General features: G+C 49.4%; 1 protein-coding gene across 1 annotated transcript; it reads left to right on the forward strand.

Moving 5' to 3' along the window:
- Positions 1–1,329: 1,329 nt before the first annotated feature.
- Positions 1,330–11,287, forward strand: ZFP36 (ZFP36 ring finger protein). Its single transcript, XM_081920116.1, has 2 exons — positions 1,330–1,472; positions 8,130–11,287. The coding sequence occupies exons 1-2, from the start codon at positions 1,437–1,439 to the stop codon at positions 9,174–9,176; spliced, it is 1,083 nt and encodes a 360-aa protein (XP_081776242.1). The 5' UTR covers positions 1,330–1,436; the 3' UTR covers positions 9,177–11,287.
- Positions 11,288–19,486: the final 8,199 nt, after the last annotated feature.

Below are 19,486 nucleotides of genomic sequence, written 5' to 3' on the forward strand. Positions count from 1 at the left end.
TAGACTACAACTCCCACCATTCCGAGCTAGCAGGACCAGTGGTTAGGGCTTTCCTTGAAGAATGGGAAAGGTTGTGGCAGTGGCGTAGCGTGGGTTGTCAGCACCCGGGGCAAGGCAAGTAATTTGCGCCCCCTAACCCGTGGATTTGTGCCCCCTAACCCGTGGATTTGTGCCCCCTAACCCGTGGATTTGCGCCCCCTAACCCTAACCCCCAGATGTTGCGCCCGGTGCGGCCGCCCCCCCCTACGCTACGCCACTGGGTTGTGGAATGAAAGCATAAAATTTACAGCCTGCAATGCTTTGAAAGAGAATATGATGAAAACGATGTATAGATGGTATATTACACCAGTGAAATTAGCTAAAATGTATAAGACAAATAATAAATGTTGGAAATGTAAAGAAAAAGAAGGAACATTTTATCATATGTGGTGGGAATGTAAAAAAGTAAAGAACTTCTGGGAAATGATATATAATGAGATGAAAAAGATGTTGAAATATACATTTAAAAAAACCAGAAGCATTTTTACTTGGTATTATAGGTCAGGACATTAATAGGCAAGATGTTAAATTGTTTTTATATGCAACCAAGGCGGCAAGAGTATTGTTAGCCCAGAAATGGAAACAAGAAGAAATTCCGACGAAAGAAGAATGGCAGACGAAATTAATGGACTATGCAGAATTGGACAAAATGACAGGAAGGATTCGAAACCTGCAGGACCAGAGATTTACAGAAGATTGGAAGAAGTATATGAATTATTTGAAGAGCAACTGTAATCAACAAATTACGCTAGTAGGACTACAAGAAGTTTTGTAGGGAGAAATATATGAAGTGTTACAAAGCAGAAAAAGGAGATTTTGGTTATGAGTTTGAAATGCAATAGGGAAGATAAGAAATGCATACTGAGAGATAAAATATTCAGACAGGATTGATGGACGTCAAAAATTTGAATAAGAAGTAAAAGTATGTTTCATTATTGTTGAAAATGATATATTAAAAAAACTAATAAAAATTATATACAGTATATATAAAAGAAAGAAAGCTAGCTAGCTAGCACTGCTTTCCAAAAACAACTGGAGAGACCCAAGTTTGGGAAACCATAAAAATGTGGCTTGGGTCCGTTTGTTTCTGTAGGTTGCCCTGGCAAGAACAAGCGGCGAATAAATCTCCTCTCCGTTTCCTGCGCGCTCCCCCTCGGTCCTCTTTCTCTTTCTTCCCTGCTCCCTCTCCCCCTTTCTGGGCACCCGCCTTCCCTGCAACCTCCAGCTCCGGCTGCCGCGTCTCCGCCCCATGAGCTCATCGCCAGCCCTTAATAAAAGGCGCAGCCCCGGCGCTGCGCTCTCAGCTTCCCCGCGTGAGACGCGACGCGCGCAGCTCAGCAAGTAGCCTTTACGCGGCGGCGCAGCCGGAGCCCCAGCCGAGAGCCCCACGTAGCGCGATGAGCTCCATCTTGGACGTCAACACCATCTTCCAGGTACGCGCAGCAGCGCGGAAAAGCCGCGGAGGGGCTGGGGACTGTCTCCCAGACGAAGGAAGGAGATGCTCTCCATGAAAGAGAAAAGCTTTCAGCGCGCGGTTTGCATGCGTTTTGGGTTCCGGGCTTTTTACGCAGCTTCTGGCAACTACTTTTCGCCCTCTTTCCTTCCCAGCCGAGGTCGGAAAGGAAGGTCGGATGTCCCCCCGCTTCCACCCCTTCCCTTTCCCCCCTCCTTTCCGTCCTGTTCCTCCGATACCGAGTCGCCAAATTGGTTTTGGACTTTCCAGAAAGACCGGAGATCCGGGAACGGTTACGGGAGACTGGAAAGAGTCCTGGATTTGGCTGGGATATTTTGGCTCCTAGGGACTGATTGTTGGAAGGGATTTTGCTGGCAGCTCTGTGGGCTGGTGTAACCTTGGAAGTTAGAAATATATTTGTGTGTGAGAGAGAGAGATCCCTGGATCAGACAGGAACCTTTCCCTCTTGAGATTACTGGTCGCCGGATAGTAAAACTTAATGATCTCTTTCTTTACTGCTAGACCTAACTACATCCCGGGCTGGACCGGCCATTTTCCCTGCCTCCACCCACTGGGTGTCATTTTTATTTTTTAAAGTGGACGCCACTTCAGAGCTAGGAGGAAGGAGAGTGTCCTTTTTTTGACTTTTGGGTAGGAAAATTTCTTTGGGGCGCTGCGGTTTCTTGTTGACAGCACCCGCTGCCTGACCTCCTTCTGCCAGCACAGCCTGGGACACATTTTCCATACGATTGGTGGTGTGTTTATTTCAGAGAGAGAGAGATTTTATGTGTGTGTGTGTTTTAAAGTAAGATGGTTCTTTTTGGGCGTCTAGATTTCCTTGTATGACAACGCAAGCTTTTGAGTGACACAGAGCTCTGTGCCACCTTTCAGACAAAAGAGTTAAAATCCTGGCAAGTGTTGGGAATCCGGGTTTTCTCCCCCCTGCTCTCTAATGTGGCTCTACTCTGCAAAGCACACCCATTTTGAACCCTGAATATCACCTCCCCAGCTCTCATCCTTACCTGGAAAATCTTGGCGAGGGGCTCCAGTTATTTTGCAGGATTCCCTTTCTGATTATCCTGCTTCTATTGAGGAAAAATACGAATCTGAGAAATGTGGTTCTGTATAGAGGGAGAGTGTTGCCTGTTGGACTACTTTGTTTTGGCAGGGGGTTGTTTGTGCCCCCTTCCTAGATTCTGCCCCACCCGGCTCTCTCCAAATTGAATTGGGTGGCTCAGAAGGGAATGGGAGGGGACAGGAACATATTTTTTTTGCTGGCTTACTTCCTGGAGGGAGGAACAGCGCTTTTTTCTAGGTCAATAGTTCTGTTTCTTCTTTTCCTCCTCCTTGGCTGGGGCTGTGAAATCAAGCAGGCTTTTGTGTGCGAATGCTATAAAGCACTCCGACTTCAGATTTCACAAGCCCTTTGCTTAAACTGCAACAGTCCAGGATTGGTGCGCGGGTTTCAGTCCCGCAAAAGACCCAGGAAATGAAATTCTGTCATTGACCTGCACAGAGTCGCTGCGGCAGTTTGAATTTTCTGTGCAGAATCTGTAAGAAGAGTTCTAAAAAATAATATTTGGTATATAATGGAGCCAATGCAGTCTGGTGCTAGATTAGGTCCCAGCCATTAGGATCTGGGGTTCAGATCCCCCGGGTGACTTCAGACCAATGACTTGCCCTACTTTACAGGGTTGTTGTGAGTATAAAATAGGGATGGAGAAGGAACCTTGTTCACCACCTGATCTCCTCAGGAGAGGGACAAGAAAAAACCACAATTGAATCAAGCAAAACATTTATCTTTGTTGAGAGGGTGTGACAAAGTTTCCTCTATAGAAAAAAACTGAATGGGCCTGAATCATTTGTTTGTTGAATGTATGTTTTGCTGTTGTAACATGTCCTTGGGACTTTACGGTGAGAGTTACATAGGATTTTTTAAAAATAAACATGCAAGCCTGATTTTGTTTCCCGGTAGGCTGTGCAAATCATAAATAAAGCAAGTTAGTTTACAACCCGCCGATAAAGGGTTCATTCAGTTGGGAGCCCAAGAAGGCTTTGGCTAGATTGAGAAATTGAGGAATTAAAGTTTTTGGGTTACGTGGAATACTTCGGGCAGATGTTGAGTGAAGGTAAATTTCCGCAATTAGTTGGAGGCGACGTGTTTTCAGTCCCATAGCAGAAGATGTGTTAAGCAACAGCCCACTCCTCTGAAGCAAGGCCCACATCAATGGGAGCAGCTTTGCGACCACATCCACAAAACCTGACAGTCCTCATGTGAATGTCAGCCTCATCACATATGCAAAAGACTTCTCTACCTCTGTGTAAGCAAGGAAATAGCTTGCATTTTCTTGAAGCCTTCTGCGAACCCTGCAAAACAGATACTTTCTTTAAAACAGAACCCCAAAATATTCCTCCTTAAAATGTGCGTGCCATGAGCGCCTTTTGGAGCAAGAGGTCTTATTATTACAGGCCTCCATGGTCTAGAGAGTCTTTGCCAAGCTGGTGCCCGCCAGATTTCTTGGACTACAATTCCCATCAGCCCCAGACACCCCTGCTAAATTAAACAGAGCAAACCCTTCTTGACAGGCAGGAAGGAACGAGGGCAGGTTCTCCCATCCTGGGATGAGCTGTCAAACTCAGAAGCTGCGTCGGCTACGTGGAGGACCGGTTTGCAGAATATCTCCAAATATCTCAAAATGAATTCGAGAGAATCTGCACCGACAGCCCATTATTGTTGCATGTGTCACCCCCAGTTCACTGAACGGCACAGATCATGCCAGTGAAAGATTGAGAAATAGGTGTTGACTCTTGCCACATCTTGATAAGGGGTCTTGTGGCTTGGATGATTAAGGAGCAGATTTGTGAAGATTAACAGGCCAGGTGGCAAAACAGGGGGAAGTTGTTTTTCAAAGTTTCTACTCCTCCAGATTGTAGATATAGTTGGAGCCTGGTTTATATTTGGGGACGAACAGGACACATGCTCAGTCGTGTTCTCTTCCCTTGTGATCTCACACACTTTGAGAATTTAGCCCCAGCATTTTAAAAGCGGGGTCTAGTCATGGGGTATATTTTGCCCAGTTTTCCATATTACAGGTTTTGGCCAATAGGGTGTAAAAAAAATTCTCATTTCTCCCCCCAAAAAATGTTTTAAAGCAAAGACTTCCCCCAGGGAGACTGTGCTCTTGTTTTGATTGGTTTTAATAAATCCTGCAGCTTTGGAAAGTCTTGATAAAAAAACAAATAAACAGCGGTTAGCCTCCTGAAGAAGGTCCATTTTTATTTTTGACAGCACATGCAAGTTTAGTTTGACACCTGATTTCCTACGCAAAGACATTTTATGGCCTCTCAGTCCCAGATAAGTCTGGGGCAGCTTGGGTTTCTGTAAGCACCACTCAGGAAGTGTGTGTTTGTTGGTGCAAGTTGAGGAAGGGCCCCCTCTATTTTACCTTATTTAGTTATTACAGTTATATACCCCACTTTTTCTTCCAAGGATCTCAAGGCGCCGTGTACATGGTTCTCTTCTTTTAAATCCCACAACAGCCCTGTGAGGTAGGTTAGGCTGAGAAAGGCAGCAGCGAGCTTCATGCGGCTGATTGAGCATTTGAACCCAGCTCTTGATCCTAGACACTCTCACCATTGCACCACACTATTCCTAATAACGCCCAATGTGCAACTCTGGATATTTGCCAGAAGGTGAAGGGGCCCTCGATTGTAGGCGTGGGGAACAGTGAAATCATGTGGGGACGCAGAAGAAAAATTGAGTCTTCATCCTTTCTGTTGCTCGGCATTCGTTTCAAGTTTCTAGATCTCATGGTCTGTTTCCTGGCCAGAGATCTTCCATTGACAACCTTCCTTCCCTTTGCACGTGTGTTTCCACTGCTAGCTACCTGGCAATCTCTCCCCCACCTTAAAAAAAGATGCTTGCCACTTCCTGGGGGCAGGACTTCCTCTTCCTGTTTGTCAGGCTCCTGCCACTCATCTGCCGAGCAATTCCTGTTTAGCAAATCTTTCATTAGCCTGCCTTACCTGGGCTGCACCTGCACTGCCACCTGTCTCAGCTGTGCCCTGTCCAGCCTGTCTCCCTTGTCTCTCCTCAACCATCTAAGCTGAGATTGCACACTCTGTGGAACCCGGGTTCTCCATGAAGGGGGTTGGACTAGATGACCCTCAGAGATCCCTTCCAACTCAACAACTCTATGATTCTATTTCATTTAGAAGACGGGAGTTTTCCCTTGTTAGTCTTTTTATCAACGCTGTTTTGCAGCTTTTGACTTTGGGACGCCTTGAGGCGTGGCCCGTCTAATGCCAAAGTCCACAGACCTGATTCAAACTTGTATTTTTTTACCCAGAGAGAGAGATATTTCCATTTAAAACGCAAGCCATCTGAATTGGAACGGCAGGTCCGAACCCAAACCGGTGGCTTCAAAATGCCAGTAAACTGAATCCGGCGAACTTGGGAGGCTGGTTGAGCTGGAAACAAATTGTTCCTGCATTGCAGGGGGTTGGTCTAGATGACTTTGGGGGGTCCCATCCAACTCTGTGATTCTGTGCTGCTATGAAATGAGGCAGCCCTTGTCTGCGCCCCCTCGGCTCAGGAGCTCACAGGGTTTCCCCATATTGGCATCTGGTACAAAAAACAGGATGTTGGACTGTAGATGCGCAGGCTTGTGGAACCTCCAGCACCAGTGGCAGTCTATCCCAATTTCTAGGTTTGCTGGGGTATTTGGCCCGGCGAGAACAGGCTGCTGGACTCGGTGGGCCCCTTTGGGCCAGTTCCAGCAGCTAGATGCTTCCCTGCCTCCTTAATTAGCCCAGACGATAGCAAAGTGATAATGCGCCTCTAGTAGGTGAAAGGCTTTCTGGGCTCCCACAACCCTCCCTTCCTCCCCTATCTTTCTGGCTTTCCGCAGCCAGAAGAGCAGCTGTTCCCCCTCCAGCTCTGGCGCAGGCCCAGCGTTAAAAATAACTGCGACCCAGCCCACCGCGGCTATATGAAACTGCCTGACGTCACCTTTTCCTGCTCCGCAGCGAGGCCCGCTCTGCTCTCAGAAACCTGTTTGCCCTTCCCCAGCGCCTCCGCCTCCTTCTTTCCCGCCAGCTGCCTTGTCGCGGCAGCCAGTGTGATGTAGAACTAGGGCCTGGAGACCTGGGTTCGAATCCTTGCCCTTGACCATGAAGATTATGGGCCAGTCACTCTCCCTCCCAGCCTAACCTGCCTTGCAAGGCTGTTGTGGGGATTAAACGAGAACCAGCTATGCCACCTTGAGCTCTCTAGGGGAGGGAAAAGGTGGGAAAGAAATGCAATTACTAGGATATAATTTTTGACGTTCTTGGAGAGAGGGGCGAAGGATTGAGGCTGAGCCTCCTTTGAAATCTTGATTGTATCCCATAGCAGCCATTTCTAGGGCAGGATCTCAGAGGGGACAATACTCCCAGGTTTTTGGTCTCCAACACACTTCCGGCATCTACCTGTGTTTGTAAACTTATTTATAGGCTGACTTTGGGGACCGAAGGACAGTGTTTGGAATTTGCCATCTCTGCCATCTGGGAATCATTTGATCCAGACTGTTTTCACACACCGTGTACCCTATCCTGCAGAATTAGTTATATTTTATCCGCACAACCAGAACGAATTACTGGCACCAAAATGCCTTGTCTGAGCAGTCAAAATAGCCCAGTATAATTGTGGGCTGTCCCTGGAGCCGAGTGACTTTCCTCCTTCAATTCCTCAAGGTTCTTAACTTAGCTCAAGGTTGTCATCTGAACTGATACTCAATCAGAGTCGTTCCATCCGTTGAAAATTAAGACTTGCCCCAAAATGACAACCAGGCATTCCTCAAATCCTTGGTTTGCACCAGACTTGCCTCCACCTCTTACTTGGGTCCATAGAATTCTATATAATATGCCTTTCCAATTGTATCTAATATTCTATTTACCATCTTTCCCACTGTTTCTACTAGTTATCTTTACAAGAGTCATTCTAGCCCAGTCAAAAAAATTAAAATCGCCGCAGTAATCTTCCAGATATTTTTAAAAATTTACTCCAATTCTTGTTGAATTTTGGGTGCTCTTGGTCTCTTAACTGCCCGGTCAGCTTGCCCATCTCTGCGTATTCCATCAACTTCACTTGCCAGTCCCTTTTCGTTGGAATTTGATCTCCTTCCCAGTTTTGTGCTAACAATACTCTCGCCGTTGTGGTGGCGTTCATGTTCATGTGGTCAGCTTTTTTGTAGGTTAACAGGAAACCGCCACGCTGTCCGTCCCACTCTCCCGATGGTGGGGAGGACCCAATGGGGCCCCGAGTCAGATCTCGCTGTCCCTAAATATTGGGGGGACTGAAGCCCCGTTTGCCCGCCGGGGTGCAGGAAACAGCCATGGAAATCGTCCTGCTCGCCTGGTGGCGGGACAGATTGATGAAACCTAGCAGGACCCCTGCTCTAGGGGGACACTTAGGGGGCTAGCCTAGTTCCCGCTGGCCGCATGCCACTGCCCCCGGGGGTCATTCGTTCCAACGCCCTGCAATGCAGGAATCTCGACTTGAGTCCTCCATGACAGAGGGCCGTCCATTCTCTGCATAAAAATATATCACAAGGCAGCAGCACCGAAAGCTCACGCCTCTCTCTTTCTCTCCCCACAGAACCTGCGTAACCTGTCTCTGAGCGAAGACCAGGACATGCCTTCCTCGCGCCGCGACTCCGCCTGTTCCCTGGACACGCCCTACAGCAGCGGGGACTCCTCCCAGCTGTGGCCACTTCGCAGCCACTGGAGCCCCGGCTCAGAGCAGCAGTTGCGCCCCCTCAGCGAGCCCGCCCGCCGCCCACCTTTGCGGCCGGACCGCTCCATCAGCCTCATCGAGGGCAACAAGGTGCTGCCGCCTCCTCCTCCGGGCTTCCCTCCCCTCAAGCTGCCCTCGCTGGCGGCGCCTCCGCTCTCTTCCCGCTACAAGACGGAGCTGTGCCGCACCTTCAGCGAGACGGGCAAGTGCAAGTACGGAGCCAAGTGCCAGTTTGCCCACGGCGCGGCCGAGCTGCGCACGGTCAGCCGCCACCCCAAGTACAAGACAGAGCTGTGCCACAAGTTCTACATCCACGGCGAGTGCCCCTACGGCTCCCGCTGCCACTTCATCCACTCCATCGAGGAGGCGCAGGCCTGCTCGCCGTCCTCGTCGTCGCCGCAGCTCCTGCGCCAGAGCGTCAGTTACTCCGGGGTGCCGGCCGGCCGACGCTCTTCCCCTCTGCACGGCGTCCCCGACCCGGCCTCCTTTGCCCGGGCGCCGTCCGTCTCGCCGCCTCCGGCCCCAGCCGACCTCCTCTCCCCGACATTTGGGCACCTGAACTCGGATCCCATCTCTCGCTTCCACACGTTGGGGGAGGCCCTGGCCATCCCGGCCTCCGGGGGGTGCTGCTCGTGCCGCTGTGGCAAGTCAGCCAGCGTGTCCGGCCCTCTCCAGACCCACCACCGGGACCTCTTCTCCGCTGCCCCGGGGACGCCGACCTCTGCGGCCGCTTCCGCCAACCTGCCCCGGACACCTTCTTCCAACTCCCTCTCCGACCCCGACTGCTACAGCAGCTCCAGCAGCCTGAGCGGTTCCGACTCGCCCGTCTTTGACTTCCACGCCCCCAGCGGGCCCGTGGGGAGCAGCAACCGGCTGCCCATCTTCAACCGAATCTCCGTCTCCGAGTGAGCCTTGCGGCCACTTCGCCGGTTTGCGGATTTATGCGGGGAGTGATTTGTCGCTGCGCAGGTGTTACGTATGACCTTCCCGGTTTGTGGGGCCTGTTCGAACCACCCTCTGGACTCGATCCCTCGGAGCTGTCGCTGCTCCGGGGTCCTCAAGCCGCACGCAGGACTTCCTGGTGTTTCGCCGCGTCCTTTTCGCTGACGGAAGAGGGAGAGGAGAGCGCGAAAGAGGAGGCTGGAACCCTCCTTCGCATCTCTCCTCCGTCCAAATGTGCCTGGAAAACGCCTTTTAAAAGAGAGAGAGAGAAATGAACAACAACCCAAATTGGCTGTGGCTTGTTGTGTTTACCCCACAAGTGCCTTGTGCTGGCTCGAAGGAGGCACAGCCCCCCAACCCAATACGTCAGGGGCCGAGAGTCTCGCTTGCGTCGAACAGCAGGTAGTTAGTGATGTGATTGGCAGGTGATCACAGTAAGCCTTTGACAGTGGGGCAGGGACCCCCCCACCCTCTGCTTCCTCACCTGGGTTTTGCTCTTCCTCATCCTAGTGACCTCTGCCCCCCTTTTTAGCATGACAAACCCACCACCAAATCATTTGACCCACCACTGCAGTGGAAACCGCAAATCGGACGAAACAGGATGATTGGAGAGAGACTAAAGAGAGAGATTGGCGATGGCCGGGTTTGGCTCCCTGGCCGCCAGTTGCCGACCCCTTACAGAGCTCCGCCCCCACCTCTTAAAACTACGCAGAAAGAGGGAGAAACAGTGCCTTGCCTCCGAAAGTGCCATGTTGGTTGGGGCGGATAAAAGCCGAAAGTGCGAGGCTTATTATCCCAACTGCCCACCTCTCTTGTGTCTCTTTTCCCCATCCTGTGAAATTTTGCTAATACGGGGTGGCAGCTAGGAGATCTCTTCCCCCCAAAAAAACATTCCTTCATCCCTCCCCAGTCTGCTAAACTCTTTTGCTGTGGTTTGGGGGGAGATGGAGATCACAGACAAATTGGAAGGGATTCCATGGATCATTTAGTCCCTGGCATTCCTCTTGCCCGTCCAGCATCGCTCCTCCAAACCCCAAGCTGCCCCACATATCTCCGCAGTGGGGAAATGGAGCAGTTCCGCCCTTCTCGTCGCCCCCGCCCCATTTTGTATGTAGCAGATTCACACTTCCTCTCTGGGAAGGGGGAACAGACGACACGGCGGTTGGAAATTGGGCAGAGGAGAAGTGCAATCGTGACGATGCTTCCTCTGCCGGTCTCCTCGTTTATTTATTTTTTAAAATTAAAAATAGATATATATCTGGTTGCTTCTAACATACTGTGAATGCCTGGACCTCGCTGCCTTAATGGGCAACCCCCTTCCCCTCGCACACAAACGACAAGGGGCTGAGAGTTGGGTTTAAAATAAAATCAAATATCAAAATAGCATTGGCCCCTAGAATGGAGGTTGGAGGAGCCTTGAATTTTTCTGAGATTGCAAAAGAAGAGACTCTGTGGTTTTCTGTCTTTTGGTGGAAGGGTGGAAAAAAGCCACCTAGGTGTGTCTTGCTGTTTCACACCCATATTTACACTGATCACTAGGAGCATCCCAGGATGGAGATCAGGGGCTAAAGGGAGACTGAGCAGCCATGAGGGGGTGGGGTGGAATTCTTAATCTTTTATATATATATAAAATGTTGATGCTAACTACCTGCGTCTAATTATTGTGGGGAACGTATGTGTCTGTGTGTATTTTTATTTCCTTTAAAATGAGCCCTCAATGTTTACCTTATAATACTGCGATAAGCGGAAAAAAAACCAAAATGTAAACTATTTATAGACACTTTATTTATTCAAACAATTTTATATACTATTTATCTTTTTTTGTAATATTCCAAAATAATATATATATATATATATTTTCGTGTTTGAAATATGGAAAAAAAAGAGAACATTGTGCTAAAGTTTAAATTGCTTATGGGGGGGGGGAAATAAGTTTGCTACTTTCTTCGCTAGGGGAAAAAAAAGTTTGCTATTTCTTTTCTCAACGTGAGAATTTCAGATAAAAAAAAGCAACTAATAATGGTGCCGTTAATAATTATTATTATTATTGATAATAATAAATTCAAAGATCGAAAGGACCTGTGACGTTTGTGGCTATTTATTTGCAGTACAAAACCACCTGCATAACATAAGTGACGAGTCGCCTTGAGGAAAAGATGCATTTCTTATATTTCTGCAGCACATTCCAGTTTAAGGAGAGGATTCGTTTTTTGGAATGTGTAGAAACACCAGCCAGCCTAACCCAAGGCAGTTTAGGCCCATAGCTGTCAACTTACAGATTTGAAAATAAGGGACCAGCAGCCTTGAAAATAAGGGACCGGCAGCCAAAATAAGGGACCTGCAGCCTCACCTGTTCCAGGCACTCCAGTCTTCCTGTCCTCCTGCAGTCTGGTCAGACTCATGCTGGTAGCTTCGAGAACACTGCCCCACCAACTTTGTAACCAGAGGTTCAACTGAATAGAATCTGAATCACATGCACCACAAGGCCTATGCAGCCTCAACTTAAGATGGCTCCCCTGCCTGGCTTTGCACTGCAAAGTTTGCAGCAGCACGTGGCGTCCAGCATTCAAAAACCTCCTCAGCTTGCATTAACTAGCCACACACAAGGCATGCAAGCTCCACCCCCCGGTCATTCTTAGACTTCTTATTGGGTGAGCAACACAGCCAAGCAACACAGTTGGAACCTCCCTCCTCCCTGGCCGGCAAGGAGGGAGGGAGAGGAGCTGCTTCCTTTGAAATTTAAGGGACATCATTTAAGGGACATCCACGAATAAGGGACAGCAGCGGGACATGGCGCTGGAATAAGGGACTGTCCCTTCAAATAAGGGACACTTGACAGCTATGTATAGGCCTGATTAGGATTTTGAACCCAGAATATATAAGAAACTGGGTGGGGGGGCACCTAGATTCTCTGGTTGGGAGGAGGGAAGAATTATGCAAATCAAGTACTTTGCATACATTAGCTTGATTGCATAATTTATTCTGATGGTCCTGGGAAAGCCAGGATTTAACACAGGGCCCCCAAAGCAAGCTCTGCCTCACAATCGCTGCGGTTCGTCTTGCTGCACATAAAACCCATGTTTGCGTCCATGAGGTCTGGAAACTTGAAAAACAAACAAATCGCAGGATGCTGAAATTCTGTGCCCAGCGACAACACCACTCCGCTCTTGTGATGCCCCACAGCTCTGGGATTGAGGCCCAAGCTAGCAACCGGCTTTCTGGAAAACCTAAAGGTGATAATTTGCTGAGCACAAAACATCTGCTATTGGAAACGGAACGTGCATTTAGATCTGAACAGGTTTGGTTTTTCCTTGTTGACAAAGAGTCAGGATGGGAGAGTCAAAATTCAAATTCCCCTTTCTCCCAAAAATCCCTGGATGAATTCCAAAATCCACCAGTAACTCCTCAGCCTGGGGGAGGTGCCCATGAGAATAGCTCCTGCCCCCATCTCTTCTGGGATCGCCCTGCATCCTGCAAGCTCTTATTCATAGAATTGTTGAGTTGGAAGATGGGAGCCCTTGGCATCTCAGACAGATGGCCATCCATCCTCTGCCTTGAAACCTCTAAGGAAGGAGAGACCAAAAACTTCCCGAGGGAGTCCGTTCCACAGCTCTTTCTTTCTATCAGAAAATTATTCCTGATGTCTAGGCTGTGTGAGTGTCTGGAGGCAGTTGGAGGATGGATGGCAGCTAACGGATTGAGATTGAATCCTGACCTACTGTGACTAAATGTGTTGGCCATGTTGGGGCAGAGATGTAGAATGGCAACCAGCTGGCAATTCCCTCACACATTATTATAGAGTGGTTCTGCTCTTTCCTCCTGGGCTGTGTCCAGAAAGTGGTGTTCATAGAATCATAGAGTTGGAAGAGACCCCAAGGGCCATCGAGTCCAACCCCCTGCCAAGCAGCAAACACCAGCAGAGCACTCCTGACATATGGTTGTCAAGCCTCTGCTCAAAGACCTCCAAAGAAGGAGACTCCACCACACTCCTTGGCAGCAAATTCCACTGTCAAACAGCTCTTACTGTCAGGAAGTTCTTCCTAATGTTTAGGTGGAATCTTCTTTCTTGTAGTTTGGATCCATTGCTCCGTGTCCGCTTCTCTGGAGCAGCAGAAAACAACCTTTCTCCCTCCTCTATGTGACATCCTTTTATATATTGTTGGGGGTTGAGTGTTCAGACCCCTCACTTGTGGGGTCCCTCAGGGTTTCATCCTCTTCCCCCATGCTTTTTCATATCTATATGAAGCCGCTGGGAGAGATCATCAGAGGGGTTGGGCTGGGCGTCCATCAATATGCGGATGACACCCAGCTCTACCTCTCTTTCAAATCAGAACCAGTGAAGGCGGTGAAGGTCCTGTGTGAGTATTTGGAGGCGGTTGGAGGATGGATGGCTGCTAACGAATTGAGGTTGAATCCTGACAAGACAGAAGGACTGTTTTTGGGGGACAGGAGGCGGTCAGGTGTGGAGGATTCCCTGGTCCTGAATGGGGTAACTGTGCCCCTGAAGGACCAGGTGCGCAGCCTGGGAGTCATTCTGGACTCAAAGCTGTCCATGGAGGCGCAGGTCCATTCTGTGTCCAGGGTAGCTTTCTACCAGCTCCATCTGGTACGCAGGATGAGACCCTCCCTGCCTGCAGACTGTCTCTCCAGAGTGGTGCATGCTCTTGTTATCTCCCTCTTGGACTACTGCAATGCGCTCTGCGTGGGGCTACCTTTGAAGGTGACCCAGAAACTACAACTAATCCAGAATGTGGCAGCTGGACTGGTGACTGGGGGCGGCCGCTGAGACCATATAACACCGGTCTTGCAAGACCTACACTGGCTCCCAGTACGTTTCCGAGCACAATTCAAAGTGTTGGTGCTGACCTTGAAAGGCCTAAATGGCCTTGGTCCTGTATACCTGAAGGAGCGTCTCCACCTCCATTGTGCTGCCTGGACACTGAGGTCCAGCTCTGAGGGCCTTCTGGCGGTTCCCTTGCTGTGAGAAGCCAAGTTACAGGAAACCAGGCAGAGGGCCTTCTCTGTGGTGGCACCCTCACTGTGGAACGTCCTCCCACCAGATGTCAAAGAGAACAACAACTCCCAGACTTTTAGAAGACATCTGAAGGCAGCCCTGTTTAGGGAAGTTTTTAATGTCTGATGTATTAAGGTATTTTAATATTTTGCTGGAAGCCACCCAGAGTAGCTAGGGAAACCCAGCTAGATGGTTGGGGTATAAATAATATATTATTATTATTATTATTATTATTATTATTATTATTATTATTAGCTGATAGCTGTCGTTCTCTTTGACATCTGGTGGGAGGGTGTTCCACAGAGCGGGTGCCACCACTGAGAAGGCCCTCTGCCTGGTTCCCTGTAACTTGGCTTCTCGCAGGGAGGGAAACGCCAGAAGGCCCTCCGAGCTGGACCTCAGTGTCCGGGCAGAACGATGGGGGTGGAGACGCTCCTTCAGGTATACTGGACCAGCTGCCCTGGACACAGATTTGACCTGTGCCTCCATGGACAGCTGTGAGTCCTAAATGACTGCCAGGCTGCGCACCACTGTATTATAAAATAAATACGAAAGAGAAAGGAAGGTTCCCCAGGGAGATAAACCTCTTGATCCCAGTGAAACTGGAATTTACATGAGCTTCCCAGTCTGTGAGACTGGGAGAGTCTGGCCTAGTTACGCCTTACTTCCTTGAGCTGGGAACATGTTCAGCTGCGGAGTGCATGATACCTGCGTCACCGTGGACCAGGGTGCGGCCCCAGCGCATTCCAGCAGCCCGGGGCGCGCCAGCAGGTCTCACCAGGTGAGAACACCCACATTGTTATCCTCCGAACCCTACCCAGACTGGGAGAACCTGCCGGTCGGCTCCGCCTGACGAAAAATCCCGAGCTGGGAACAAAACCGTCGCCGCCTCCTAGGCAGAGCAGCCGACTGGCTGCAAAACGAAAAGCGAAGCAAGGGAACCAGAGTCAAGGGTTCAAATCCTCATTGAGATGCTTTCCCTCCGTGTTCTGGAGGATGGATGGCGGCTAACAGATTGAGGTTGAATCCTGACAAGACAGAAGGGCTGTTTTTGGGGAACAGGGTTCGGGCGGGTGTGGGGGACTCCCTGGTCCTGAATAAGGTAACTGTGCCCCTGAAGGACCAGGTGTGCAGTCTGGGAGTAATTTTGGACTCACAGCTGTCCATGGAGGTGCAGGTCAATTCTGGGTCCAGGGCAGCTCCATCTGGGACGCAGGATGAGACCCTCCCTGCCCGCTTGGACTACTGCAATGCGCTCTATGTGGGGCGACCTTTGAAGGTGAGCCGGAAACTACAACTAATCCAGAATGCGGCAGCTAGACTGGTGACTGGGAGCGGCTGCCGAGACCACATAACACTGGTCCTCAGAGATCTGCATTGGCTCCCAATACGTTTCCAAGCACAATTCAAAGTGTTGGTGCTGACCTTTAATGCCCTAAACGGCCTCAAAGGCCCAGTATCCCTGAAGAAGCGTCTCCACTCCCATCGTTCTGCCTGGACACTGAGGTCCAGCTTCGAGGGCCTTCTGGCGGTTCCCTCGCTGCAAAAAGCCAAGTTACAGGGAACCAGGCAGAGGGCCTTCTCTGTGGTGGTGCCCGCCCTATGGAACGCCCTCCCATCAGATATCAAGGAAATAAACAACTACCTGATGTTTAGAAGACATCTGAAGGCAGCCCTGTTTAGGAAAGCATTTCATATTTGATGAATTATTGTATTTTAATATTTTTCTGGAAGCCACCCAGAGTGGCTGGGGAAACCCAGCCAAATGGGCGGGGTATAAATAAAATATTATTATTATTATTATTATTATTATTATTATTATTATTATTATTATTATTAGAAAGGGTGCAGGAAGCTGATGGAGCCTCCAGGTACAGAGGCAGTCTACCTGGATTCCTGGGCTCTGAGAGGTCTTATGAACAGGACGCTAGACTAGATAAAATCACAGAATTGTAGCATTGGAAGGAACGCCCCCATCTAGTCCCCCCCCCCCCGTGCAATGCGGAAATCGCAACTAAAGCATCCATGACAGACGGCCACCCAACCACTAAAATGAGATCTCTTTGGCCTGATCCAAACCCAGAGTTATTTTGATGGAGCTCTGTTGCTATAGCAGAGCCTCCACACTCAGGAGAAGTCTATCTTCTGAATGCCAGACAGTAGGAACGGTGACCAGAGAGTGATTTTGCACTCGGGTTCTGTAACATGTCTTTATTGGGGGGGGTATCTATATATTATGGGACGCAGTTGGCGCTATGGGATAAACCATAGACCCTTAGACTTGCCGATCCGAAGGACGGCGGTTCGAATCCCTGCGACGGGGTGAGCTCCCGTTGCTCAGTCCCTGCTCCTGCCAACCTAGCAGTTCGAAAGCATGTCAAAGTGCTAGTAGATAAATAGGTACCACTCTGGCGGGAAGGTAAACGGCGTTTCCATGCGCTGCTCTGGTTCGCCAGAAGCGGCTTAGTCCTGCTGGCCACATGACCCGGAAGCTGTACGCCGGTTCCCTCAGCCAATAAAGCGAGATGAGCGCCGCAACCCCAGAGTCGGCCACGACTGGACCTAATGGTCAGGGGTGCTTTACCTTTACCTTTGAGAAATAAGACTCTTTTTATGGAGCTCTATTGAAATAGCAGAGCCTCCATGCTCAGGAGAAGTCTGTCTCTGAATCCCAGACAGTAGGAACGCTCTAAGGACAGGAAGCTGGAATTTCTGGCCTGGTCTAGACATAGGACCCTTTTTACAGAGCCTGACACAACCTTGATGGCAGAAAGTGAGGAGGAATTAAATAACCTTTTAATGAGGGTGAAAGAGGAGAGCGCAAAATATGGTCTGAAGCTCAACATCAAAAAAACGGAGATCCTGGCCACTGGTCCCATCACCTCCTGGCAAATAGAAGGGGAAGAAATGGAGGCAGTGAGAGATTTTACTTCTTGGGCTCCATGATCACTGCAAATGGGGACAGCAGTCAGGAAATTAAAAGACGCCTGCTTCTTGGGAGGAAAGGAATGAGAAACCTAGACAGCATCTTAAAAAGCAGAGACATCACCTTGCCAACAAAGGTCCGTACGGTTAAAGGCATGGTTTTCTGAGTAGTGATGTATGGAAGTGAGAGCTGGACCATCAAGAAGGCTGATCACCGAAGAATGGATGCTTTTGGATTCTGGTGCTGGAGGAGACTCTGGAGAGTCCAATGGACTGCAAGAAGATCCAACCTCTCCATTCTGAAGGAAATCAGCCCTGAGTGCTCACTGGAAGGACGGATCCTGAAGCTGAGGCTCCAAGACTTTGGCCACCTCATGAGAAGAGAAGACTCCCTGGAAAAGACCCTGATGCTGGGAAAGATGGAGGGCGCAAGGAGAAGGGGACGACAGAGGACGAGATGGTGGGACAGTGTTCTCGAAGCTACCAGCATGACTTTGACCAAACTGCGGGAGGCAGCGGAAGACAGGAGTGCCTGGCGTGCTCTGGTCCAGGGGGTCACGAAGAGGCGGACATGACTAAACGACGAAACAACAACAAAATCACATAGCAGAGCCTCCATGCTCAGGAGAAGTCTATCTCTGAATCCCAGACAGTGGGAACGCTCTGAGGACAGGATGCCGGACTAGATGGGCCTCCTTTGGCCTGATCCAGCCACAGGCCGCTGCTCCTGGCCCCTAAAGCTCCAGCAGCTCTGCTTTGCAAACTGTTCCTTTTTGGCTGCCAGTTCCCAGCAAGGAGGCAGCGGCCAGGATCCGTCCAGCGGCCGGGCGAGTCCCTGCGTGCGTGCGTGGCTTTGGTGCGAGCCCAAAGTTCGAGGAGTAGCTGGCGAGGGGCCAAGGACGCCGTTCCCCGAAGCACCTGTGACGGGCTGCCTCCACGGCACCAAACTTTTGCTCCCTTGTCCTTGGCAGCCGTTCTCCTCTGGGAATCAGAGCCAGGATGAGGGGAAAGGGCAGAGCAGCGGCTTTGCGTCAAGAAAGTCCCAGGCTCCGTTTCCAGGTAGGGCTGGGAGAGACTTTATATAAAAGGAGGGCTGGAAGGGGCCTCCAGCGGTCATCCAAACCAACCCCCTCTTTAGCATCCATGACAGATGGGCATCCAAACTCTGCTTCAAAAACCTCCAAGGATTGAGCTCTTAATGTCAGAACTTTTTTTCCTTTTTATTGATACAGCAAGAAGAAAGACAAAACACAAACACCAAATTACACACAAGAATAACCATAAACACATAATTTTCTTAATAAACGATAAAACATAAAGAAGACCAATTTATGTCTTAAGACCCCTTAAGACACTAAAGACCCCACCTCCCGTCTATTCCATATTTCGATTTCATATTATTTATCGCCAATACACACTTTTATCGTAATTAAACTTTTTCTTAATATGTCTTAATTCTTATATCTACCTTGCAACTATTACTGAAGTTCCTCGAATGCTGCAACAGAGTTTAAATGACTATATTTATATTTCAAACATTCTTTGAAAACCTCCCATTTTGAGACAAATTCCTGTTTTGATTTATTCTTTGTTTTTTTTCTGATAGACCGTCTAATTTGGCATATTCTGTCAGCTTTTGGATCCAATCTTGTATAGAGCAGATTTCATTACTCTCCCATTTTCCCGCGACAAGAACGCTTGTCACCGCCGCAGCGGAGGTGTGCGTACACAAGTTTTCTCTCTTTCAATTTGCAAGACTACACGCTTCTGAAGCTCAACATCAAAAAAACGAAGATCCTGGCCACTGGTCCCATCACCTCCTGGCAAATAGAAGGAGAAGAAATGGAGGCAGTGAGAGATTTTACCTTCTTGGGCTCCATGATCACTGCAGATGGTGACAGCAGACACGAAATTAAAAGACGCCTGCTTCTTGGGAGGAAAGCAATGACAAACCTAGACAGCATCTTAAAAAGCAGAGACATCACCTTGCCAACAAAGGTCCGTATAGTTAAAGCTCTGGTTTTCCCAGTAGTGATGTATGGAAGTGAGAGCTGGACCATAAAGAAGGCTGATCGCCGAAGAATGGATGCTTTTGAATTCTGGTGCTGGAGGAGACTCTTGAGTGTCCCATGGACTGCAAGAAGATCCAACCTCTCCATTCTGAAGGAAATCAGTCCTGAGTGCTCCCTGGAAGGACAGATCCTGAAGTTGAGGCTCCAAGACTTTGGCCACCTCAGGAGAAGAGAAGACTCCCTGGAAAAGACCATGGTGTTGGGAAAGATGGAGGGCGCAAGGAGAAGGGAACGACAGAGGACGGGATGGTTGGACAGTGTTCTCA

This window comes from Podarcis melisellensis (genome assembly GCF_964234715.1).
Source record: "Podarcis melisellensis genome assembly, chromosome: 8".
NCBI classification, from domain to species: domain Eukaryota; kingdom Metazoa; phylum Chordata; class Lepidosauria; order Squamata; family Lacertidae; genus Podarcis; species Podarcis melisellensis.